The sequence below is a fragment of the Saccostrea cucullata genome, unplaced genomic scaffold (genome assembly GCF_032062105.1).
Source record: "Saccostrea cucullata isolate Sc308-1 unplaced genomic scaffold, CSIRO_AGI_Scuc_v1 ctg1260, whole genome shotgun sequence".
In the NCBI taxonomy this organism is placed as follows: domain Eukaryota; kingdom Metazoa; phylum Mollusca; class Bivalvia; order Ostreida; family Ostreidae; genus Saccostrea; species Saccostrea cuccullata.
Window position 1 is genome coordinate 36,179 of NW_026928677.1, and position 24,481 is coordinate 60,659.

Sequence of the window (24,481 nt, forward strand, 5' to 3'; positions counted from 1 at the left end):
GTTACTAAGCACGAAGAAGAACAACTGAGTATAAAAATTAAATTAGGTTAGAACTAAAAAGGAGGGAAGACTTAACTTTTTATTTTAATTAAAAATTTTACTTATATGTAATTAAACGGTGTCCGCAACGATATAGTAAATAAGTTTAACATTAGTTTTAAATTTTGAAACCACTGGATTCTACTGACAGCAAAGAAACACTTGGGAAATGCTAAAAACTGACTTGTGTATAAACAGTTTGATACCTCGGACCTGCTCTAAACAAGTTTCAGCAACGAGTTATCGTTCATAACAGCGAACCCTAGCGGCAATTGAAAGGCCTACAGTTGCAGCATGTCTACTAGGAATGATGAGTTGTATGCTATTGTTGTTATGCTTGTGACAGTAACTAAAAAAAATATGAATTATGATTTTACTATTCTTAATTTGAAACAGCGCTTAGAGGAATAAATAAAAAAAATTGCTGGACTGGGAACAAAGATAAAAGAAATTTAGACCAGAGGAAATTCAAACTGCTTTTTCAACACTGTGACTTCTCATATTTATTTGTTTGTTTGTTAAATGTAATTGTATATAGTAGGTAAAGTTAAAGATATAGTAAACGGTTTTTCATGCATTGGATGAAAAACTGGTAAAGCATAGTTGAAACTTCCGCTAGTCTCCATTTTCTTTATCATATACTACTACTAAGAGTCTTTTATTTTCTTTACCATATACCAGAGATAGACAACAGTTATGGATGGTATGAATTTGTAAAAAACAAAACAAAAGCATGCAACTGGAAGACTTATTGGAATAAACATATTTATAGTGTGGTTTGTTAAGCTAATGAATGTGTTAAAGGGATTACTATAGTGGTCATCCTATATATTCAGCAAGTTTGTCAAAATCAAAAAGAATCACTGACCCTCCCTTAATAAGTTAAGCAAATATGTTATTTGCGGGTATCATTCATAAAAACTGGCAGAGATATCTGTAGCATACATGCTTTATCAATGTAATGAATAGGAAGATCAGCTTATTTGTCCCACATTCTCGACTTGTACATTCCGATAATGCATTGCGGCGGAAGTTGGGGTACAAGCGAGGTCAGGGGTAAAGCGTTTTGTAGCGCAAAATGAAAACACAGCCGAATAATGGGCAAAAATGACTTTTGTGTTACGTACGGCTGTAATCACCTTCGCGCCTATGGGGCAACATGTACTTTTTTCACATTTTCAGATGACCCAGAGTTTTTTCAGAAGTGGACTAATGCGTGTAAACGGGAACTAGTGTTACAAAGTGGGAAGAGGACGAAATGGGTACTGTGATGTTTTTACTCTAAATTCAATCTGTCAATCTATAATTAACAATTATTATAGTGCCAGCAACAGAATGTTTATTTTCAATCAAGCACTGCTCTCTGACATTATCAGTTCTCACTGTAAAGTTCGCTCCCTAATTTCATCTGTTGTCAATCATTATCATATACATCGGAATATGTTCAATTTGATGGTCACTTAATAAATAGTTAGTAAACTAGATAGACGTGTTCTTTTACCTCTCTCTCACAACATTACAGGTACCATCTGAATTTCAGAAGCTTTGTAGCTGTCATTTCGAGAGTGATCAATGCCCAGATCTTAAGTCCAGAAAACCGGGAAACAAGAACAAGATCCCAACAATATTTTCTCACAAGGTAATTAAGGATTCAATAATACGTAAAGAATGGATTTTAAATACATACATCATTATGTATATGTTTACAACTGTTACATAATTATAATAAAACAGCATAAACAATTACAATCTATGTGTGTATCATCAAGAAATATATACATATATATGTCTGATGAGAAATAGGTCTATGCATGCATGGTCTTTAAACTTCACCTAGCAGTTAACTGCACACTGCAGGTCCAGTCCAAAGACTATTTCTACCTACGTAGCTATTAATAGCTACCTAGATATTTAAAGCTACCCAAAGTGGCTATTTTTACCTACTTTCTGCTTTACTTGGATTTTGTGGCCAAATGCAGGAATGGCGCAACATAGTGAGCACACAATTTCTTGATACAGTAACACTGATGATTGATATGATAAACATTTGTCCATAAAATGATTACTTCATATATTATCAATTTTGCATAGAAAGAGCTAATGTAAAATTTCCGATTCGGGAAGTAATCATTTTTTGGCCAAAATTTTGTCGTATTCATCATTAGTGTGACTGTTTCAAAAATATTGTATTCACCATGTTGCACCGTCTGGTCTTTTGGCCGCAAAATGCAACACATATAAAAAGTAGGTAAAAATAGCTACTTTGGATGGAAATAGAATTTGGACTGGACCTGGACTGTATGCTAAACATGCTGAAGTGAAAACCAGTTAGTTAACAACAACAACAAAAAAGATCTGCATGTGCCTAAAGGTGGTGCATTTTGGAAAAAAAAAATCATAAATGAATGTTAAAAGTAATACATAGATCTAAGTAGTTTGTGTGATATTTAATTTTTTTATTCATAATAGGAAACCCCTAAAAGAAAGCCTCCTAATAAATATATGAGATCATGTGAAAAGCCAGAAACAGCAACCTCATCTTCTCTTTCAGAAAGTACAGGTAAACAATTTGTTTATTTGGCAATAAGATAGCTGCAGAACTGTAGCTAATCCTTGAGAAAATTCAGACAGATATTAAAAGCAGAGAGCTACAGATCCAGGCATGAAAAACCTTTGATTTACACCGACAATTTTTTGTTGTTCACTTTGTTGTTCACTTCAGGTATTTTTCCTTGTATTTTATCCTTTCCTCAGCTTTAAAAATGGTATTTAATTATAAATACCTAACTTACAAGTATATGATCAGAGTAAATGATAACATGCTAATATGCCGCTGGGCCAATTTCAACCAAACTTGCTACAAAGTGTCCTTAGGTGAAGGGGATTCAAGATTGTTCAAATGAAGGGCCACACCCTTTTCCAAGGGGAGATAATTATGAATTAGAGAAAAAATAATGGCATTTTTAAAAAATCTTCTTCTCAAGAACCACAGGGCCAGGAAAGATGAAACTCATATGGAATCATCCTCAGGTAGTGTAGATTCAAGTTTTTTTCAAATCATGACCCCTGGGGGTAGGGTTGGGCCAAAATGGTCGATCAAAGTTTTACATAGCAATATATAGGAAAAATCTTTTAAAAATCTTCTTCTCCAGAACCACTAGGCCAAGAAAGATGAAACTCATGCTGAATCATCCTCAGGTAGTGTTGATTCAAGTTTGTTCAAAACATGACCCCGGGGGTATGGTGTGGCCAACATGGTCGATCAAAGTTTTACATAGGAATATATATTTGAAAAATCTTTAAAAATCTTCTTCTCCAGAACCACTAGGCCAGGAAAGATGAAACTCATGTGAAATCATTCCAGGCAGTGTAGATTTAAATTTGTTCAAATCATGACCCCCAGGGGTAGGGTGGGGCCAAAATGGCTGATCAAAATTTAGCATAGAAATATATCTGGGGTAGGGTGGGGCCAAAATGGCTAATCAAAATTTAACATAGGAATATATATGGCAACCTTTTAAAATCTTCTTTTCAAGTATTTCAAAGCCGTGATTAGTAATATTTATATGGAATCATCCTCAGGTAGTGTAGATTTTAGTTCGTTCAAATTATGATCCCCTGGGGGTTTAGATTCAAGCCCCCCCCCCCCCTCAGTTAGCTCAAGTAAGTGCTGTGGCCCTGGGCCTCTTGTATTATGTCTTGTGCGGGGCTGGGACAAGTCATAGTAAAAGCAGGGGTTAGAGTCAGAGGAATCTCAGATTACTTCACATGTTGCAGGGAATGAAAAATAAAAAGCATCACATTTTGATTTCAGTAGAAACTGCATCAAAGGCTGACCAACGCCCACCTTCAACACTGCCAACAGCTACTGATGGACAGAATGAATTCGACCAACAGTCAGCTGCAACTGCTAAAGTACATATATATATTCTGTTCGAGTCTTGTGATTCTTAATTTTTTTCATTGGATATATATATATATATATATATATATATATCAGAACAGCTGATTTTTATCAGATTGGGGAAGGGGGGGGGAGATGTTACATTAATGATTACTCTTCATATTTAAGGTAAATGTTAACTATTTTGACATATTTTATGGCTTAAGTTAAGCTACAATTAATTTTTTCAATAATTGGAATCAGATGATTGATCAAACGTAGTTTTGCCATTTGGCAGAAAAAAATCTCCTTGGGGTAATTTGAATGGTTCAGTCAGGTTACAGGAAACAAACATAATTTTTTTTTCTAGGCCTAAGCTAAATTAGTTGATCATATATTTTGAATATTTTGTGGATTGCGTGCAAGATGATGTATTAATTACTGATTTCTTAATTATTTTAATGGGCACCAGAGATCAATGGCCACGATTACCTGAACACACTTTCTGACGAGAAGAGCGTCCAACTTTTTGCTGATATCACATCAAATGACCCAGATTTCTGTGCATTTTTCCAATCTGTTCAAAACTATTCCAAAATATACCAACAAATGTGTTCAAAAAATCAGATTTTCAATATGGAAGTCATAGAGCAAAATAAGCAGTTGTTTAATTTTTACACAGGCTTTGATCTTGATGTTTTCAACTCACTATTTACATATTTACAACGAAAAGCTTCATCTATGCAGTACTTCCATGGTGAAAGAACAACTTATGTCCAACCATTTAATCTGGATGGCTATGGTGTGAAGAGAAAGCCTGGCGTTTCTAGACAACTCATTCTGCGAGAGGAATTCTTCAGTGTTTTGTATCGTTTACAGACGGGACACTTACTTGACGAATGCAGTATTCGCTTTGGTTTGAGCTCCAGTCAGTTCTCTAGGAATTTCACAACCTGGATCAATCTCTTATCTGTTGAACTGGAACTTTTGTGTAAAAACGCAGAGCCAGATGATGATGTTGGACTTGCAAGTTGCTTCAAACCATTTTCAAACTTGAGAGTTATTCTGGACTGTACAGAACTGTTCAGTGAGACACCTTCCAGTGTGGAGTACCATAAACAGACTCACAGCAATTACAAACATCATTCTACAATTAAATTTCTGGTGGGTATCCATCCCTCAGGGGCCGTGACATATATTTCTAAATCTTATCCTGGAAAATCGTCTGACAAACAAATTACTCAAGAGAGTCAAGATCTTCTGGACTCCATGGAACCAGGTCAGAAAGTTATGGTTGACAGAGGATTCACCATTGAAGAGGACCTCCCGTACGGCGTCAAGTTAGTAATCCCATCCTTCAAAGGTTCAAACCGACAACAGATTACTGCAAATGAATTAGCTAAGTCAAAGGTTATTTCAAGGGCGCGAGTTCACGTGGAAAGATGTATGCGGATGATCAAGTCTTTTAATATCTTAAGACAAGAACTCAAACTCTCACAAGTTGATGTTTATGAGCAAATATTCAAAACATGTGCTTATCTTGTGAATTTTCAAAATCCGTATTTAAAGTCTGATGATAATTAAAAGTATGACCTTATGCCGTAAATCTCAGGCACTTGACAATACATTCTTGTATTTTTCTCATAAAAAACAATAACCTTATAGTATATTGTTAATGGTTATAGATGTGGTTTTATCATTTTTTCTAAAGAGACATATGCATTGTTATGTGCTCATGTTTTTGGAGTATCTCTGTAATTTTATTGCCTGTTATGATTTAACTTGCATAGATGATGCTAAGCTTGTAGGGATTGACAAATTTGATGTAGGGAATAATATTCATTTTCTTAATTTAATAGTCATTTTGGAACAGGTCAACTACACGTATAAGTCCTACTTAAACACAACTTGTATGAATATTGTTTTCAGGATGCATACTAACTATAAAGAAAATATAATGCCGGATTTGTATTATGTAAACTGATAAAATTTGTCTTTGATATGTTTAATTATTTATTATAAATACACAAAGCTTTAATTAGAGATACTTTATTATACACAATGAACTCCAACAAAATACCCTTTGTTAATATAATTAATATTTAACCAGTAAACCAAGGGTGTATAAAGAGACCACAGTACAATTTTGTATTATAATTAAGTAGAATACTTCTTTCATATTTTTGTATAGTTAATTTTTTGGTAAAACATCCTTCTTGAAAATAGCCTAAGTAATTGAATTATTCATAACAGTGCTTAATAGTTAATTTTTACATAGCAGATATAATAATTATTTGTGAGACCTCAGATTCAGTATTCTATTGAGTTCATTGAAGTATTCTGTACATTTAATCATGGATTATGTGGAATTTAGTAATTATGAAGTAAAATGTGACTGCCATCTTTCACATAATCTTTCACATAATCTTTCCCTTTTTCGGTTTTCGTTGGGAAAGGTTATTTATATAGAGTGGTGATTACGTTATATATATATATAAAACATTTGTGTAAATTAAAAATCACTTGTATAACAACAATTCTTGACAGATTTTATTACAAATTTCTTGATAAATCCAAGAAATAGTCCTAGTTGAAAACAATAGTGTTTATCTGATCAACATCGATATTTTTAAAATAATGTAATTTAAGTGCGACATGAATTTTTAAGTCACATACAGTGAATTATATTAGTCAACATTGATCTTGAATTTTAGAATTGATGTTAAGTGATGAACTATCTTTTACTAACAACTAAGTATGTAATGATTTTTTAAAGAAAGATAACTACACATTCTCTGGTTTAAGTACTGAAATGAATAATCAAATTGGACAAAAATGGAACATTTGCAAGTGATTTTACAAAATATTGTTTTCGATGAAATATATTGAGAAAAAATAAAATGATCTTAATTACGGCACATGGTATATATGACTTCATTGTTTACTTTTTGGTGTTGTTTCATTTTTCATTCATTGAACATTCATTCTCAGGTTCAATCTTGTTTAAAATTTACTGAATACATGCTCATAACTTTGTCACTAATAAGATATATCTTCATTTAGATAGCTTCTTAACAAATGATCAGGTGTCAAATTTCAAATTATATAGTACTGAGAATGTATAACAATTTAATTCAAACTAATGTATATCATTTTTACTCTAATTATTTTAAAAATTTATTACAATTTTTGTACTCAAATAAAATTTGAAACACAATTATAAATTGCATTTTTTCATTGATGGACTAGCAAAGAAAATGAATATGATTATGAAATTATTTTATTAAACCTTCGGAGAGTCTTGTATTCAAGTGCAGTCAAGTAAACAGTAAAAGAAAATTTCAGCTTGGACCCCTAAACTACAATTGATTTTTCAAGAAACCGTTAGGGAGTGTCTGACTTTAAAATACTATGTCACAGTTCCTTACACAAGTGGGACAATACCACTGACAATCTAGATCTTCATACTCAGCTGGATCATAGCACACACATATCCAATGATAAAGTTTTCTACATCCACAACTACACTCCCCCAAAATGCTTGAGTCCATATCTCCCTCTATCAATCTTAAACATACCCCACATTTAGCATACAAGTCGTCTGATTCAGCAGCTGTTCTTGGCTCATTAGGACAAGCATTCATTTCAATACAGTATGGCCCTAAAAATTTCTCATAAAAGAGAGAGAGATTTTCAAATGTCCTATTCCAGTGCATTTGGTCAAATTCGATAACTTCATGAATGTAATCAGCAGGTGACCATACAATGAAGTGGGTTTTGTGGATATTGGTCACGCCCATCTGTACCTGAACTTGAGTGTAATACTTATGGTTTCTGTTTAGTGTAATTTTGCCATCAGCTTTTTTCAGAAAAGGAGTTTTTTTCAAAATCCTCATTGGGATTACCTGCTGCTAATGTGAATGGACATTTAATTTCTATAAGAGATTTTCCGCAACAATCACAACTAAGTACACCATCTGGTGAAGCTCCAACGTATCCAACACTATGAAGATGCAATCCTGATTCTTTCACTTTTGTGTTAATATGACACTTTTTCATATCATCCTCGAATTTTCGCAGTGCTACTGCTTCAAATTTATTGTCATAATCAGTAGCTTTGTTTCCTTTGAATGTTTGTCCTAACAGTGTTTTTAGTAGGCTGCTGACCTTTTACCGGCTTTTATACTTGTCATGGCAATTTTTACACTGTGTGCATTTGAAGCCGTTATTATACCTTTCCTGTAATCATGCCACAAGATGTTTTTTGCCTGACCTTTGGTGCTTTCTTCGATGGCCTGAATGTCCACTCCTCTGGGGTTCGTTTGATAAATTCTGTTAAATTTTGCACGCTCTTTATTTTTGGACTTAACTGTAGGCTTGTATCAGGTAGTGATGGTTCTAACAGTGGTTGGCCTATATCCATTTCAGTGGCTGTTTCCTCGCTTGATGGAACCATGGGATCAGTGAATTCTGTTAACGTGTACATATCTGGAAGAGACTGAACTGAGTGTTCTTTGTAAAAAAAAAGTGTCCTCTGGTGGTCTAAACTTAGAGGGTTAGTATAATTTGTTAATAGGAGAATTTGGCTTACACTCTCTTAAAGAAGAAAACAACTGTAGGTAATCTTGAAAATGCACTTTCTGGTCACTGGGATGCCGAGGATCATGCTCAAAAGCTCTTATTTTCTTTTTTCTAGGTGCTTTGTTGAATTTTTTCTTCTGGATTGCAAAGTCATGAAATGGTTTAGGTTTGGATGATGATCCTGAAAAGGCAGAATGATAAATTTAAGAACTTGCACACAAATTTTATCCAGATAATATGCAGTATACTGTAAATCTTTAAGAATTAGTCACGGCTTATAAATGCATATATTTCTAGTATACATTGTAGATATTCCACATGTAAGTGCATTATAAACTAAAATCTCTCACATTAAAAAAGCATGAACCAGCATGTTGTTCATAATATGCTACAGTTAAAGCTTATAGTTAATTGAAAATACCTACTGTATATGTTGATAATTTTCTCGCAGCACATAGTTTAAAAACAGACTTACCTTTGCTGTTTCCGTTCAAATCATTGATTACATTCATTGCATTTGATACCTTTCAAATGTTGAAATTGAGCAAATTAACAGCAGCAGTGTGATGTCAAAACAAATATATTGAAGGATTGATAAAACACTGATACCATTATATTGCATGCTATCAGTCCAGCTGATTGCTACCAGTCCTGCTGACACTTAAAATGGCACAGCCATGATGTTTTCATGCTATCAGTCCTGCTAATACATAAAATGGCACAGTCATGATGTTTTCATACAAAATGCCCTGGTTATTTCAGCACAGCTGAAAAAAAAACTTACTGCATGGTTAACATTAAAATTGAACAAGAAAACAACAAACCGAACATTCAAATTGTAAAATATAATTCAAATAGTATCAAAATATACAAATTGCATAAAAACAGAATCATAATAGTTCGAGTAATTCTGTGTAATTTATTTACCCCTTGGATTAATCCAGTATGCTGATTTTTCTGTTGTCGCTGGACCATCAGGTAGTTCTTGAAAGCCATGGGATATAAACTCGGCTACTCCAAATAATATCCCAGCAGTGTGACTGCAAGCTGCTGCCGCACTGAATATATATTCAAAACACATATTTTTTTTAATGCTCTCATTTTCAGGAATACTAGTACAGTAAAACTCGGTTATAACGAAGTCGCTGGGACAAATGAAGTTACTTCGCTATATCTGTAATTCGTTATAACCGTATAAGAAATTTATTAAATTTATGTAGTGGGGATCCAAGATGACTTCGCTATATCCACGAATTCGCAATATCCATCTTCGTACTAAACACGTTTTACTGTACATGTATCTATGACACTCAGTAACTAAATGGATAATAAAAACAAAATTAACAACTTTTTATCATTTAAATCTTCCCGAAATAAGATTCTTTTTAAAAAAAAAATCAACTTCCAGGGCTCTAGACCAATTGCATCTTACCCTCCTGCACACAGACAGTAGGCACCAATTGGATCGCCGCTCAATTTGTCAATCAAAACACTCGTTTCGTACACCTTACCACTTGTCCAGGAGGCATTTGATTTGCATCTTAATAAACATACACTGCTTTCTTCTTTTAGCGAATTATACTCAAAGGAATGAATATTCCCGGAGTGTCTGTAAATTTTTCTAGGCATGCATCTTCAGTTCGTTGAACACCCTGTTCGCTTTGAATCAAATATTTTTTGACTTTTTCCATTGTGACTGATGGAATTTGTCTGATGTCTTTAGTCCACCCAGATTTTGCATTATTTATTATGATTACAATGTCAGAGTTTGCATTATTTCCCTGTATGGGAAATTTTGAAATGCTGCACAATTTAAGTCTTTTTGATTCAACAGAAAGAGATTTTATATTCACACCATTGTCCCTTAAAATACTATTCAGGTCTTTAATTTTTAGTTCTTTCACATCATTGTAGGTTTTTAATAATTCTATTTTTACTGTTGCATTTGTATTTGTTGATGACATCATGGAAAAAGTCTACAGGAAGTTAAAGAGGAATTGCAGAAATCTGAAAAAAAAATTCAATTTTGTACCTCATACATCACTATATAGACGAATGAAGGATATGGAGATAACAAACAGTACTCAATCCCAAAGTCCATAAAACAATACAAAACAAGATCAGAGCAAACACGGACCCCCGAAAAACCAGAGGTGGGATCAGGTGCCATGGAGGAGTGACCATCCCCTGCCGACCGGTCACACCCGACATGTGCGTCTTGTCATGATCAGGAAATAACGGAAAAATACGTCGTCAATTCAGTGTATAAATAATGGACTGACAATTGGTATGAAAAACGTCAGTCAGCATTTGACTCAGTGATAAATTGTATTTGCTGACAAGGTCATTGTCATATAATTGTTTACACTGAGGTCAATTAGCTATAAGCATTAATTTCCAGTCTGATTACATTGTTTATCTTTAAACCTATAAGACTCTACATTGTTTATCTTTAAATCTGTAAGACTCCTCATGTAAAACGATAAGGCAGTGTTTATTTATCTTTACAATATTAGCCTATATACTAGAGCTACTTCCCTTCCGTTGTACTTCTTCACCAACTCTCTTTGCTCTTTTTATCAATGGCCTTGCAAAAGAAATTAAAGATATGAACAAAAGCGTACTGGTAGAAGACATAAATTTAATTATATTGCTGTATGCTTATGATATTGCACTATTATCCAATTCTACAGAAAATATGCAGGAAATTTTGGATACTGTGTCCACATGGTGTAGAAAATGGCGCCTTGAATAAAAAATTAAAAATCAGCAGTAGAGCATTTCCGTGAAGGATGATCCTGCAGTGATTTCCTGTTTAAACTCAACAATAATATTCTACATTAAAACATTTCTGTGACGTCATCTTTTGTTAAACCCGGTACAATAAATTTCTTATTGTTCTGCACACCGTCCAATAAGTTACCTGTAGGTGTCCAATAAGTTTAAACTTATTGGACAGTCACAGGTAAACTGCAAAAAAGAAGCAAATAAACAAGGCTGGTAAACAAATTTAATTTTAATCCTGGAAAATTAACACCGAAAATCACAAGAGAATGTTATTTACGAGCTTTCGGAATTAAACTTCACATTAATTGTAACACTCGCATCCTTCTGAACATTCACAGAAACTGTTGGACACGGACACTGACATAACACTTTTGAAGAATCCACATCTTTGGCTTTCTTGGTAGGTGGGCTCGATGTTCCTGGTTTTCTCCCTTGTACGATATCACTTACACGTCTTTCTTGGCCCTCAGATGTTCGCTTGTAATTTCGTACCGAAAGCGATTTGTGGCCCGTTTTCTCAGTTATCAGCTGTTCGTCTACGCCTGCTGAATAATGACGTGTCGCTGCTGTCGCGCGCAGAGAATGGTTAGAGAAAAAGCCTTGAAATCCTGCAATCCTACACAACTTGGCAACGGTTTGTTGAAATGGGTGGATACCGACAGGCGCGTCGTCATACCATTTGTCTGTTGTGAAAAATTTAGACGGACGCAAATAAAAGGCGGATGACTTCCCGTCCTTGGGTCTGTAAAAAAAAAACTTGAATTCATTATAATGTATACAGTGCGGATACAAATTGAAGTTTATGATTTTTGCTTCATTCTAGTTATGTAGAATAATGTAGTAAAAACTTTGAAATTTACCTGAGGTTAATAAACTTTTCGTACAGGGATACAATGCATCTCTCTGGACATTCCGGATTTTCATATGCGTTCACTACTTTTGGGACCGTTTTGCGACTATTTAGCCCTCCAGTTGCACATTTGGATATGTCCTCTCTGTACTACAGATATCGTCTTCCGTCAACAGCAGACGTTTTCAAGAACAGTTGTGAGTTTTCTCCAACACGCAAATTACGATGTTCTTGTCCAGCTCTCAATGCAAAATTAAGTCCAATCAAATAAACCATTGTATCAAGAAGTTGCTGTGGACTTTGAGAACCAAGAATTTCCTTCTCCCACATCATATTTTCTTGTTCCTCGGTGATAACAAGTGCCTGTTTTTTGTTTATTCCTAAACCAAGTTTAGACAGTTCCTTCATTTTCGCGTCAAGAATTGCACGAAGATCGGAAAATTCACTGTCATCTAACAGAGAAATGAATTTTCCATTAGAACGTAAATGGTGTTGTATTGCCACAATTATTTCATAGAGGGAATTTGGTTTGTAATCAGTGCCTTTCAATGTTTTCAGCTCTGTGACAAATGAAGAAAGCTGGTTATTTAGTTCTTTATTTGTCATTTGTAACAGTGGTTTCTCTACAGAACTTTCCTTCTGCCAAGACTCGAATAGACTTAAAATCCCACCATTCTCCCATGGGATTCTGATATTTGGGACTTAATATTTCTCAACCTAGATAAGCTTGTGAGTTGATTGATTGATTGTGTACTGTTTAACGTCCCTCTCCAGAATATTTCACATGAGATTATGTGCTACTGCTAGAAAATCCCACCAAGTAATATTAATGTTTCTTTGATATCGCAATTAGAAATGGTAGTAAAAAGTCCGGACTTTGTCGTGTCCGGAGTTAAATGTCGCACTGTTTAATGTTTTTAACCGTCCGTCAGTCAGTCAGAGTGTCAGTCCTTCAGTCCTGTTTTTCTTGTCAGCGCAACTGCTCATAAACATCTAAAAAGAATTTCGTCAAATTTTGCAGATATTTAGGACACAATGTGTAGATGAGCATATTGTCAGGAAATTTCGAATCCTTAATTTTTTCCGGGATTTTCCGCACTCTTACACTTAGAATTTTGGCCATATCTTGAATATAAAGATGAATAGTTTGTCAGCACAACTCCTCATAAACTGCTGCACAGAATTACGTCTAATTTTGCAGATATTTAGGACACAATGTGTATATGTGCATATTACCAGAAAGTTCTGTTTTCTTTATTTTTTCAAGGAATTTCCGCACTTTTCATATTAGATATTTGGTCACTCCGTCAGTCCTGTTTTTTTGTCAGCGCAACTCCTCTTAAACCGCTGCACAGAATTTCGTTAAACTTTGCAGATATTTAGAACACAATGTGTAGATGTGCATTTTACCAGGAAATTTCGTTTCCTTAATTTTTCCGGGAATTTCCGCACTTCTACAATTAGATATTTGACCATATCTTGAATATAAAGATGAATGGTTTGTCAGCACACCTCCTCATAAACTGCTGCAAAGAATTTCGTCAAACTTTGCAGATATTTAGGACACAATGTGTATATGTGCATATTACCAGGAAATTCTGTTTCCTCTATTTTTTCAAGAAATTTCCGCACTTTTCATATTAGATATTTGGTCAGTCCGTCAGTCCTGTTTTTTTTGTCAGCGCAACTCCTCTTAACAGCTGCACAGAATTTCGTTAAACTTTGCAGATATTTAGGACACAATGTGTAGATGTGCATTTTACCAGGAAATTTCGATTCTTTTATTTTTCCGGGAATTTTTGCACTTCTACAATTAGATATTTGGCCATATCTTGAATATAGAGATGAATAGTTTGTCAGCGCAACTCCACAAAAACTACTGCGCAGCATTTCGGCAATCTTTGCAGATACTTAGGACACAATGTGTAGATGTGCATATTACCAGGAAATTTCGATTCCTTTATTTTTTCCGGGAATGTCAGCACTTTTACACTTAGATTTTTGGCCATATCTTGAATACTGGTATAGAGATGAATACTAGTAGTTTGTCAGCGCAACTCCTCATAAATCACTGCACAGAATTTCGTCAAACTTTGCAGGTATTTAGGATACAATGTGTAGATATGCATATGACCAGGAAATTCCAATTTCTTTATTTTTTCCGGGAATTTACGCACTTTTCAACATAGGTTTTTGGCCATATCTTGAATATACAGATGAACATTTTGTCAGCGAAACTCCTCATGAATCGCTGCACACAATTTTGTCAAACTTAGCAGATATTTAGGACAAACGTGTAGATGTGCATATTACCAGGAAATTCCGATTCCTTTTTTCCCCCGGAAATTTCAGCACTTCGTTTTTTTGGGGAGCTCAGGGTATGTGAGCTTGTTTACTTTTTCTTTCATTATATGCTAAATATAAAACGGATAAAGGGATAATTGAAACTTCTGATAGTCCTTGGAGTTCCTCTGTGGTATGAGTTAAAAAGAAAGATGGGTCAATAAGGATTGGTATTGACTACAGAAAGCTCAATGAAGTAACCATTAAAAACAATTATCTCATCCCTCGTATAGACGCCACTCTATACGAGGTCAAAGTGGTTCTCCACTGTAGATTTAAAAAGTGGGTGCTGGCAAGTTAAAAAGTCCTATGTAGATAAATCAAAAACTGCATTTTCATTCCTGGGGGTGGCCACTGGCAATTTTTAAATATGCCTTTCGGAATTTGTAATGCGGGCTTTGAAAGGCTTTTGGAAAAAGTCTTCTCAAATCTGTCATGGAAAATGTGCTTGGTTTACCTGGATGATATTATCATTCTTTCCAAAACTTTTGATGAACATCTAATGAATTTGAATCAAGTTGTTGATAGGTTACGAGGGGCAAATTTAAATATGAACCCAAAGAAATGTACCTTTTTGCAAAAAGAAGTTTCATTTTTGGGACATAGAATGAGTGAGAATGGTATACATGTATCACAGGAGTCTGAAGTTTTTATCGTCAAAAAAAAAAATCCGCAAAATTGTCCCACCTGCAACTAAAAATACATCAGGATGACAACGTGTTTGAGGGGACCAACCTAAACAAATATATGGGCTTGGCCAGAAAAACTCCCGACTAAATCAGTATCCGGAACGTTTGTGTTATTTATTCAAGTTGAAAAATCCAATCTCCTTGACTACTACGGACCGTGCATGGCCTTTTAACCACATTGACAGTTCATTATTTGTTTATTTAACACGTCTGTTACTTTTAATCAGACATATTTCAAACGGAATGTTAGTTGAAGTGTAGGCCGTCTCCGGTTCTACAATTATACCGTTTCCAGAACAACAATACGAAGGTCTGTGAAGAGAAGTTCCGACACTTATGGCAGATCCAAGTTTGCTGCTCCTGGTGACATGGTAGAGCCCAACTCCCTTTTCGATCCCACCAAGGAGGAAGGCAGCCCTGTGTATGTTATTGATCGTATTCCGAGGTATTTCGACTTTATCCTGGATTACCTCCGTTGACCAGAAGTAACGATATAGAGCTAGAGAGGTCGAATCGACAGAAATTTTAGTTTTTAACCGATTTTGACTTCATTTCTAAATATGGCTGAAAAATTGCCAACTCGGCGTTAAACAATAAACAATCAATCAATCTGCTTGATTGATAAAACTGCCGACTTCTATGATATTATCATTATTTATCATTACATCATGCATATCCATAATATTTATGATTATCATTCATCAATGTTATTCAATTCTGATTGTCTTCCATGCTTATCTGTGATATTATTGTATTAACTACATATATTAAATTATATATCTATGTTGAAATGTGTTAACACAAAAGAATTATTTACTTTTTTATCTCCGTTCTTCCTTTTATTGTGACCCTTTGATGACCAATTTTCGAGGACGAATGTGTTTTAGAAGGAAGAGACCCATGTTACGAACGCAGTTTCCTTCTTTTTTTATATGATTGGATAAATAAATTCATGTAACAACAATACCATGTAAGCTGAACAGCCACTCCGGATTATCGCTTATAAAATATTATGAAACATGTAAATAGAGTATTTGCATTTGACTTAATTATTCATTATTACTGAATTGTGTTTTGAGTTAGAACTATCTATCAAAATATTATAACCCGAAATTCCTCGATCGGGCTTCACTTGCAATTTACGTATACTTATAAACCGAACAGATAATTCATTTAGACCCGATTCTTGGGTATATAAATCCTATATGAAGTCTTATATAGATCTTGTGTAATACCTACAATCATCTTTTTAACACGTTTCTATCCAAAACCGCATCCTTACGCTTTCACGTCATCCGTAGGCAACATGGCTTCTTAACCCGATCGAATGTGTAATACGCGGGTAATGATACTTGTGTCAAACGTCATATCCGTAGTAACGTAATACACAAGAACGTCATACATACACAGCGATCAGCTGATTTGAAAGACCAGATTCGCAGGGGTAATGAGGAAGCATACAAAATATTTTACCTTGGCTAAGTCTGTGAAATATTATGACGTCATAGTAGGCGAGATAATAACATAATGTATAGTGAAGCGGATATCGTAGAACTTTTCGAGGGGGTGTGCTTGCAGTACGTTTGTGTATAAAAGTGCATGACTACGGCTCTATAAGAACCTATTTGTAATCAATTTAATAAGACTGTTAAATATTAATTAATGCATTCAAAAATTTGACTCAGTTTTAGTCATGGCACGTTTATTTAGTTTTAAATTTCACATTTACAAATTGCAATTATAGCTTGATCTGCGTCTCAAGTGCAAAGAAACTGCGTGTCAAAAGTCTACAAGAAACATATTGACGCAAGCGTCAAAAATCGGCCGCAAACCAATTAATTCTTTCATATAATAAATTAGAAACTGAATTCTTATATTTATCTGTTAATTAATATATATCCTTGTGACATTAAACATTTCATTTTGAATGCGACATCCCAGGATTTTCTTCAGTGCATAATACATGTACATTGCTACATGTACAATGTATTTAAGCAACTTACTCTTAGCCCTCTGAGTCCCCGCACCCATTAACGAACTCTGGCGGAAGTTTGATGTTTAAGTAGTTTTAACACTTAACCATTAATTAAACTTATCTAACTAGAGATAGTTTAACATTTATCGTAAATCTCGCTCAAAAGTATACACTGCGTTGGGTGACGACACAATTGGATTTGACAGTTTTACAATTCATTTTGGCTTTATTCAAACTATACAATGCAACAAAGAATCTGATTGGTGATTTTTTATAAGCCCGCCCACTTTCTCGTGGAATGTATCCAAGTTGGTAGACCCCCTTTTACTGAGCGAAGTATTCAGAGGACCCCCTATGCAAAATCTTATTAAATTTGTCAGTGTGGGTAATCTGTAATGATCTTCAAATAATATCTGTCTCAGGTCTGGCCCTAAAATGATACACGTCACCAGGGGCATATTTTTGCGATTGAAAAACACGGCCGTTTTTTCTTCAGTACATCAACATGATCAATAACATTAAACGTACTTAGTTTTGGTATATTATATAAGTGATATCAATTATTTTATAGTGAACATATAAATTATATTCGCCATTACAGTAAAAAGTGCACTGCACGAGGATTTCTTTTTTTCCAGATCGCAAGTTTAAATATTGTCATGACGACAATTAAAATAGGTATGCACACATTTGAAACATGGTATTTTTGATACTCGTGACAACAAAACAGTAAACTTTTAATTAAATTCGATGTTTTACCACATATGAATTTATATTTTTTCAACGGGTGCTCCGGTATTAGCTGGATATGCTTTCTTCGCACGTACGCGTTTTCAATTTGCACCACCGAAAATTGAAAATGCCCTGAATAGAAAATCGGCAGAATTACATGTAGAATGAAATTAGTGTTTGTCATAAAACGATATACATGTACAGTCTGCGATAGGAATATATCACATACTATAAAGTGATTTCATAGTTAGTCTTTGTTTGTTTTTTTTTTGTTTTGTTCAAAAAGTCACCATCGGTTTTCGACCATCACAAGGCCGTTGGACGCTTTCCAACTTACAAAGGCAAAGGATACTGCACGAGAGTGGGCGGGTCCATATCAACCAATTAAAGCGCTTGTTTTATAGAATACAATCCATGATTCAAATTGTTCAATTGTCAAATCCAACAGTGTCATCGCTCAATGCAACGCTATTTTAACCACAGTGTAATACTTACAGGCGAGATTTGCGATAATAAAACGTAACAACTATATGGGGCTCCTCGCTCGCTCAGAGGATGTTAAAACCCCCAACTCCCTCTAGATCCGCCACTACATTTCTTCTCTGTCTTCTTTTGGTGTGAGATGTGGCGGGAAAAGGCTTGGCATGTTGTAAAACGCGCTTTATCATTGTCTGTTGGAGAAAAATCTCCTAATATTCCGTTTGATAATAAATTAAGATTAAGTCATGATTTTGAAAATTTTCCGTATTTAAAGTACATTGTATATTTATATTTACACGTCATTTTAAATTATATATACAACAAATCCTGTTGAAGTAGAGAAAGTAAAATTTGTTTAGACAATCATATAACGCGGTCCTTGCTTTAGACTATGCCAGACATGTGTGCTTATTTCTCCGCACTTCAGTTACGTCGGAGTTTGTCAATCAGGATTGGATGAAACATTTAACCCATTATTCATAAAATTTTAATTTGATGATTATTATACGTTTTTAATTTACATTCAGACACTCTATCGTAATATTCTATTACATGAATGTTAAATATTTTTTATTCAAATTGTTCTAACTCCGCAGAAACGCACAGCGACTTAAAACTTTCATATCATTCAAGTTTAGCTTTTAAAAAAAGCTTAGAGAGCCAGCCAGTGGATTTTTCTTCTCTGTGATAATGTTTTGAAGAATACATAAACTACGGTACTGAAAAAAAATGCATTATACCGGTATTGCATGTTTTGTCTCTTAATTAAAAGACAGATATATAATGTAATAAAAATTTAAGTTCCATTTCACAAAACATAATTCCATGAAATTATAAACCAGTCTCATCGGATCTAAAGGAGTTTAAGAACAAAGTATTTGGCCAGACCTGCTCCGTTCCAAACATTTAAAAGAGCTTAGAATTTTTAGAATTAATTATATATAATTTATATACCTGACTCAAAAATATGCATTGGAAAAATAACGCTCAATACTGTACCTTTTATAGCAGAACATCAAGACTTTACGAAGGATTTTGACGCGACACAGTGACTGGTAAACAAATTCATTTATCAAACCTCTATAACGTAAGAAAACTATAAATCCCTAAATCTGATTGCCGCAACATAAATGGTCTCATTCACTACACAACTAATTCAGAGGGAAAAAAGCATGCGCAGATCTAACAAATGGGGGGGGGGGGTCACGGGACCATATGGTGGGTCGAGTTATGGTATAAACTTTGATTGTAGAACGCAAAAATGTTTCTTTTGATAATGACTGGAAATGAAAGTTTTACACACACTCACACAGAGATGTGAATTTATTACCTTGAAATTTGAACGTCAACATAAATCTTTAGGTGTCTTCCTTTCAGCAAAGGTTGTTGTGGTATAAAATTACATTTCTAAAGCTCAAGAGCTTATCGAGATATTGCACGGACACAAAGGTGTTCAAACAGACATAAGTTCTATTTCATTACCTTGACCATTGACATTTTTACCTCAAAATCAAGAGGGGTTTTCCATAGTGAGTTGTGTAAAATTTCACTACAAAAGCTCAAAGGCTTCTTGAACTATTTCACGGAATTGAAAGTGTTACAGACAGAACTACAGACAGGGGCACGGAAGGACAAACAGACCGAAATAAAATAATATCCTCCACTTCCAGCGGGGAACATTACAAACGAGCAAGCTAGCCAGTTTTGTCTCTTCTCGAAGTATCCGTTGTATGATTTAACAAGTCAGTTCGCTATATTGCATCGGGATCGAAATGATGTAATGAAAACGAAAGTAAAACGAATAAAAACTGAATAACTTCAAAATCTCTATTAAACAATGTTTATGTCGTAGATTTAAATACATAAATAAAATACCTTCAACATACTTTACAAAAGAACTTCAATTAACGCTTCAAACACTTTGCGATATGAGTTCATACAATTGTATGCTTAACTGCGTAGAACACATTTCACGATCAGATGCGAACCAGTTTAATTACTGCGAACCAGGTTTTAACAACTGTTTGAAACTGTTATGTAGGATTGTACAAAGCTTCTAGAAATAAATAAGCATCAATGACTTTCTTATTTAAGTTGAATTTAAATTTACAGGTTACCGTGGTGTTAAATAGGGATTATTTTCTTTGTTTAATCTATACTGATTTTACTGAAATGAAATTAGCAAGAGTGATTTGCTGCAGAACTACTCCCAGAATTCCAAAACGCGCAAGCGCATTTGAAGTTCTTCGTATCATAACTAGTCAGCCCGCGGGCTGACTAATAACCGACCGCCTCCTGGCGGCCGGTAATAACTTCCTACCTGTCACTACAGCGAGATCAAGTTGGCTTTAATTTTACATTCAAATAGTGTTGTAATGACAAGATAAGTTGCACATGAATTCATGTTTTCAATAATTAGGAGAAATCACGGTATGTTAAAGTGTATGAAAAAGAAAATTTATTATTTATTCGCCGAGATTCATTTGTGCAGTTTCAACGTGACGTCATAATCGATTTCCCGAAGCTCTACATAGACTGGCCCCGCCGTCACCAACATCCCTCAACTCAACACTCAGCCTCAACTCTGAGGTTTTCCCTCAAATATCTCACCTCACCCTCAAGTCACCGTCACCAAAAAAAATTGAGGGATTATCTTGAGGAAATCCTCAAATATTTAAGGATAGCTTCATAGCAACCTTAAAAAATTCCTCAAGCAAATTTAACATGGCTGGCAGACGTCGTAGACGACGTAGGTTTCGGAGATATCGCAATCGACCGTCAAAAAGGGTGATACGAGACCGACTGAACCCCTTAGAAGCCTACACAGACGATGAACTTTTTGACCGGTATCGCTTTAGACAGGCTTCAGTCGTGTATTTACTGGACTTGATAGGTGGGGTTTTGATAGATAGTACAAAAAACAATGCCTTACCTCCGCTCTTACAGCTCTTCGTGTGTCTGAGGTTCTTTGCGACAGGCGCCTATCATAAACTGATAGGTGATAGCATGAATGTGTCTGAGTCAACTGTCGGTAGATGCTGTAGATCAGTCACTAATGCCATCCTTACTGTTAGACAACAATTCATTGTTTTCCCCAGAGACGAACAAGCGCGGAAAACGAAGCAGGAGTTCATCAAAATTGCCGGTATGTTGTTCGTCGTTTTGTTTTCTTTTCTACTTTCTCTTTCAAAACTTACATGTAGGAAGGATAACTCGTTCTTTTCGATTTCGTGCATGTACAGGGTGTTTCACAATATATGTCACACATCTAAAGACAGATAGATAAATGACAACACAAGCTACATATACATTATATATCATTTTAATCAGCATTTATTCAATTTTTTTTAGTCAGAAGTATCCAACATTCCCCACTTCAGTTACTATGGCAAAATAATAATCCTATAATGTTAATTCCCCAAGTGTTTCCCAACATTGTCCTAAATAATTTAAGAGACTAATGCTTTCAAAATTCTGACCACTGTTTTGTAATTTTCACAGGATACTTGAGATTTGTTATTAGAACCCCTAATGTGCCTATCTTTTTTTATTTTATTAAATCTTGCAAATTTTATCCGTCTCTGAACGTGAATTGGCTTTAAATGCTGAAATTAATCTTGTACGAAGACACACTTAACTCAAATGTAAGATTTGTAAATACACTTGATACACTTACCGGCATTGTTACAATCTATTTCCCTAAACTCAGATGTAACATTCATGAGGTTTTTTTTTAATGATTGACTTCACTTAACATTGATTTCATCTCTTCTTGTTTTTTTAGGGGGTGGGGTAGGGTAGGAGAAGACGGGATTTAACTGTCTTTCATCTTCACAATATAATTTAGTTTAAACTCTCTAATCATTCTTAATATATATGAAAACTAGAGAGCAATTACTGGTCTTGATATTTTTCATGACCACACCCTGTACAATATTTAGGATACTGTTCTATAATAAAAGTTTACAACAATTTTTTTTCCCCGCAAGTTGTACTCCATTTTGAGAACAGCTGAAATTATGCCATCACTGATTATATCTTCAGTTACTTCATGGTTTATTATAATTTCCCCAATACTTTGCAATTTCATGATTTTATCCCAACATGCTGACCTATAGTGTTTTGATGAAAAATGAAATAATTATATATGGTAATGAATCGGTAAATTGAATTATTCGTTATCTATTTCAGTCTTTTGCGTGTGTGTGTGATGAGATTTTACCCCCCCCCCCCTTCACAATTTAAAAGATTTAATAAATCATTTTTTGTGTATGGCAATGGGCCTCTACCCCGACCTCAAACTGCTCCCCCCCTCCCCTAGCCTTTTCAAGATCCCACTTCTGCTTATGACTATGTATATTTAAAAGGATGTCATATCTATATATGTACTATTTTTACCACACATTGTAAGTTAGATTCTTCAATAAATAAAACTTAAACATTATACATTGTATAATGAATTTACACAGGATTCCCGAACACACTGGGATGCGTTGATGGAACATTCATTAGAATTATGGCTCCAACTGAAAATGAACCGGATTTTGTGAATAGAAAGGGATTCCATTCTTTGAATGTACAGGTCAGTATTTTATTTCTTCTTTATTTTCCTTGTTGTTTTATCTCATATCAAATGCTTCCAATGTTGAAGTTATAGACTATTTAATCAAAACATCAGTGATATGAGCGTCGTCTTTGAAAGGGGCAGCCAATGAAAAAATCTATTCCCCTGAAAAAAGGACTTGATAAGCAGAAATTTTATTTTAAAAGTCGTTTGAACTCCTAATTACTAAATCATATTTATCTGACTATACTGCAACAAAAAGTTGCCTCCCACACCCCTTCTGATGCTACGAGACTGCATATCAATATTATTTTTATTTAAATTCTTTAACTTTGCAGCATTATATGCAATTTATCAGCCATCTTAAAAAGTTAGGGTTTCATTTTGATTTCAAATAGATGGTTTGTGATGCCAACTTCCAATTCACGAGTGTGTGTGCCAGCTGGCCCGGTAGTGTCCATGATAGCAGGATTTGGCGGGAATCCTTCCTTTGTCGACAATTCGAAAGAGGTAAACAACTTTATTTATATTTTACCAGAAAAATTGATCCATTTGTTTATCGATGGAGAAGGGAAATAAATTTGAAATGTTGAAGGTTATTATTCTAGAAATTCAATTAAGAAACTCTTGTACGTTTAGGTGAACACAATGGCATTTTGTTGGGCGATTCTGGATACCCCTGTCGACGCTATTTAATGATACCATACCTCAACCCGCAGACAAACGCTCACCAACGATTTAATGCATCTCTGTGTCGAACCAGAGTTCTTATTGAGCAAAGTTTTGGTATTCTGAAACGGAGGTTTTCCTGTCTTCAAGGAACTCTGAGGTAAAGAAGCTTTGCATTATTTAGATGAAATACATGCAACTTCTAAAAAAAGATATTTTGCTATATTCAGTAAATAATACCCTCTATTTTTTTTTAACAGATAAACCGTCTAAATATTTCATATTGGCTCCAACTAAAATATTGACGGCCATCTCTTGGGGACTAACACAATCAAAATACATGTAATTAAGTAAAAATTCAAATCTAATTTGATTTTTTTTTTTACAGAAAGGCCCCTGAACAGGCAGTAGCATACGTTGTCGCTTGCGTCATCCTTCATAATCTTTGGATTCGAACTGGTGATGTGATGGATAGATTGGACCAGCAAGTGGATGCATTTGATCCGACGGCCCACCAAGTTGTGTGCAATTCTCCAGAGGGAAGTCACTTGCGAGACTATATCGCACAGACGTATTTCGGGTAGAGCTACATGTAGGTATGCACATATTCATAAACACTTGCATATTTTTTAATTCATAATACTGAAGATCACACAACTTACGTGTATGTATACAACTATACATTGATTCAACCAATGACAAATGATTATTAATATAACAATCATTGTGCCGATAAACATTTTTTTGTCTATTTCAGGTCATTTTCAAGTGGTTGACGGTTTATAGTGACATATGTTTCAGAATTTCATTTGATATACTGAAGTACATGCGTTTATTTATTGTTTAAAAAATAAATATTTCACATTTACTGATCCCAATTCAAGAGTTT

General features: G+C 34.6%; 2 protein-coding genes and 1 long non-coding RNA gene across 3 annotated transcripts; all 3 read left to right on the top strand.

The window, feature by feature from the left end:
• The first annotated feature begins 1,442 nt into the window (after positions 1 to 1,442).
• LOC134278393 (uncharacterized) lies at positions 1,443 to 3,902 on the top strand. The gene is made up of 3 exons (XR_009994434.1): positions 1,443 to 1,678; positions 2,509 to 2,599; positions 3,857 to 3,902. It is a non-coding gene; the product is annotated as an uncharacterized LOC134278393 (long non-coding RNA).
• A 656-nt stretch (positions 3,903 to 4,558) lies between these two features.
• On the top strand, positions 4,559 to 5,506 carry LOC134278400 (uncharacterized). Its single transcript, XM_062760711.1, has one exon. It carries the CDS (start codon positions 4,559 to 4,561, stop codon positions 5,504 to 5,506), a length of 948 nt encoding a protein of 315 aa, XP_062616695.1.
• A 15,987-nt stretch (positions 5,507 to 21,493) lies between these two features.
• On the top strand, positions 21,494 to 24,470 carry LOC134278394 (putative nuclease HARBI1). Its single transcript, XM_062760710.1, has 6 exons — positions 21,494 to 21,504; positions 22,829 to 22,941; positions 23,322 to 23,433; positions 23,563 to 23,752; positions 23,981 to 24,188; positions 24,350 to 24,470. The coding sequence occupies exons 2-5, from the start codon at positions 22,876 to 22,878 to the stop codon at positions 24,174 to 24,176; spliced, it is 564 nt and encodes a 187-aa protein (XP_062616694.1). The 5' UTR covers positions 21,494 to 21,504; positions 22,829 to 22,875; the 3' UTR covers positions 24,177 to 24,188; positions 24,350 to 24,470.
• The last annotated feature ends 11 nt before the right edge of the window (positions 24,471 to 24,481 follow it).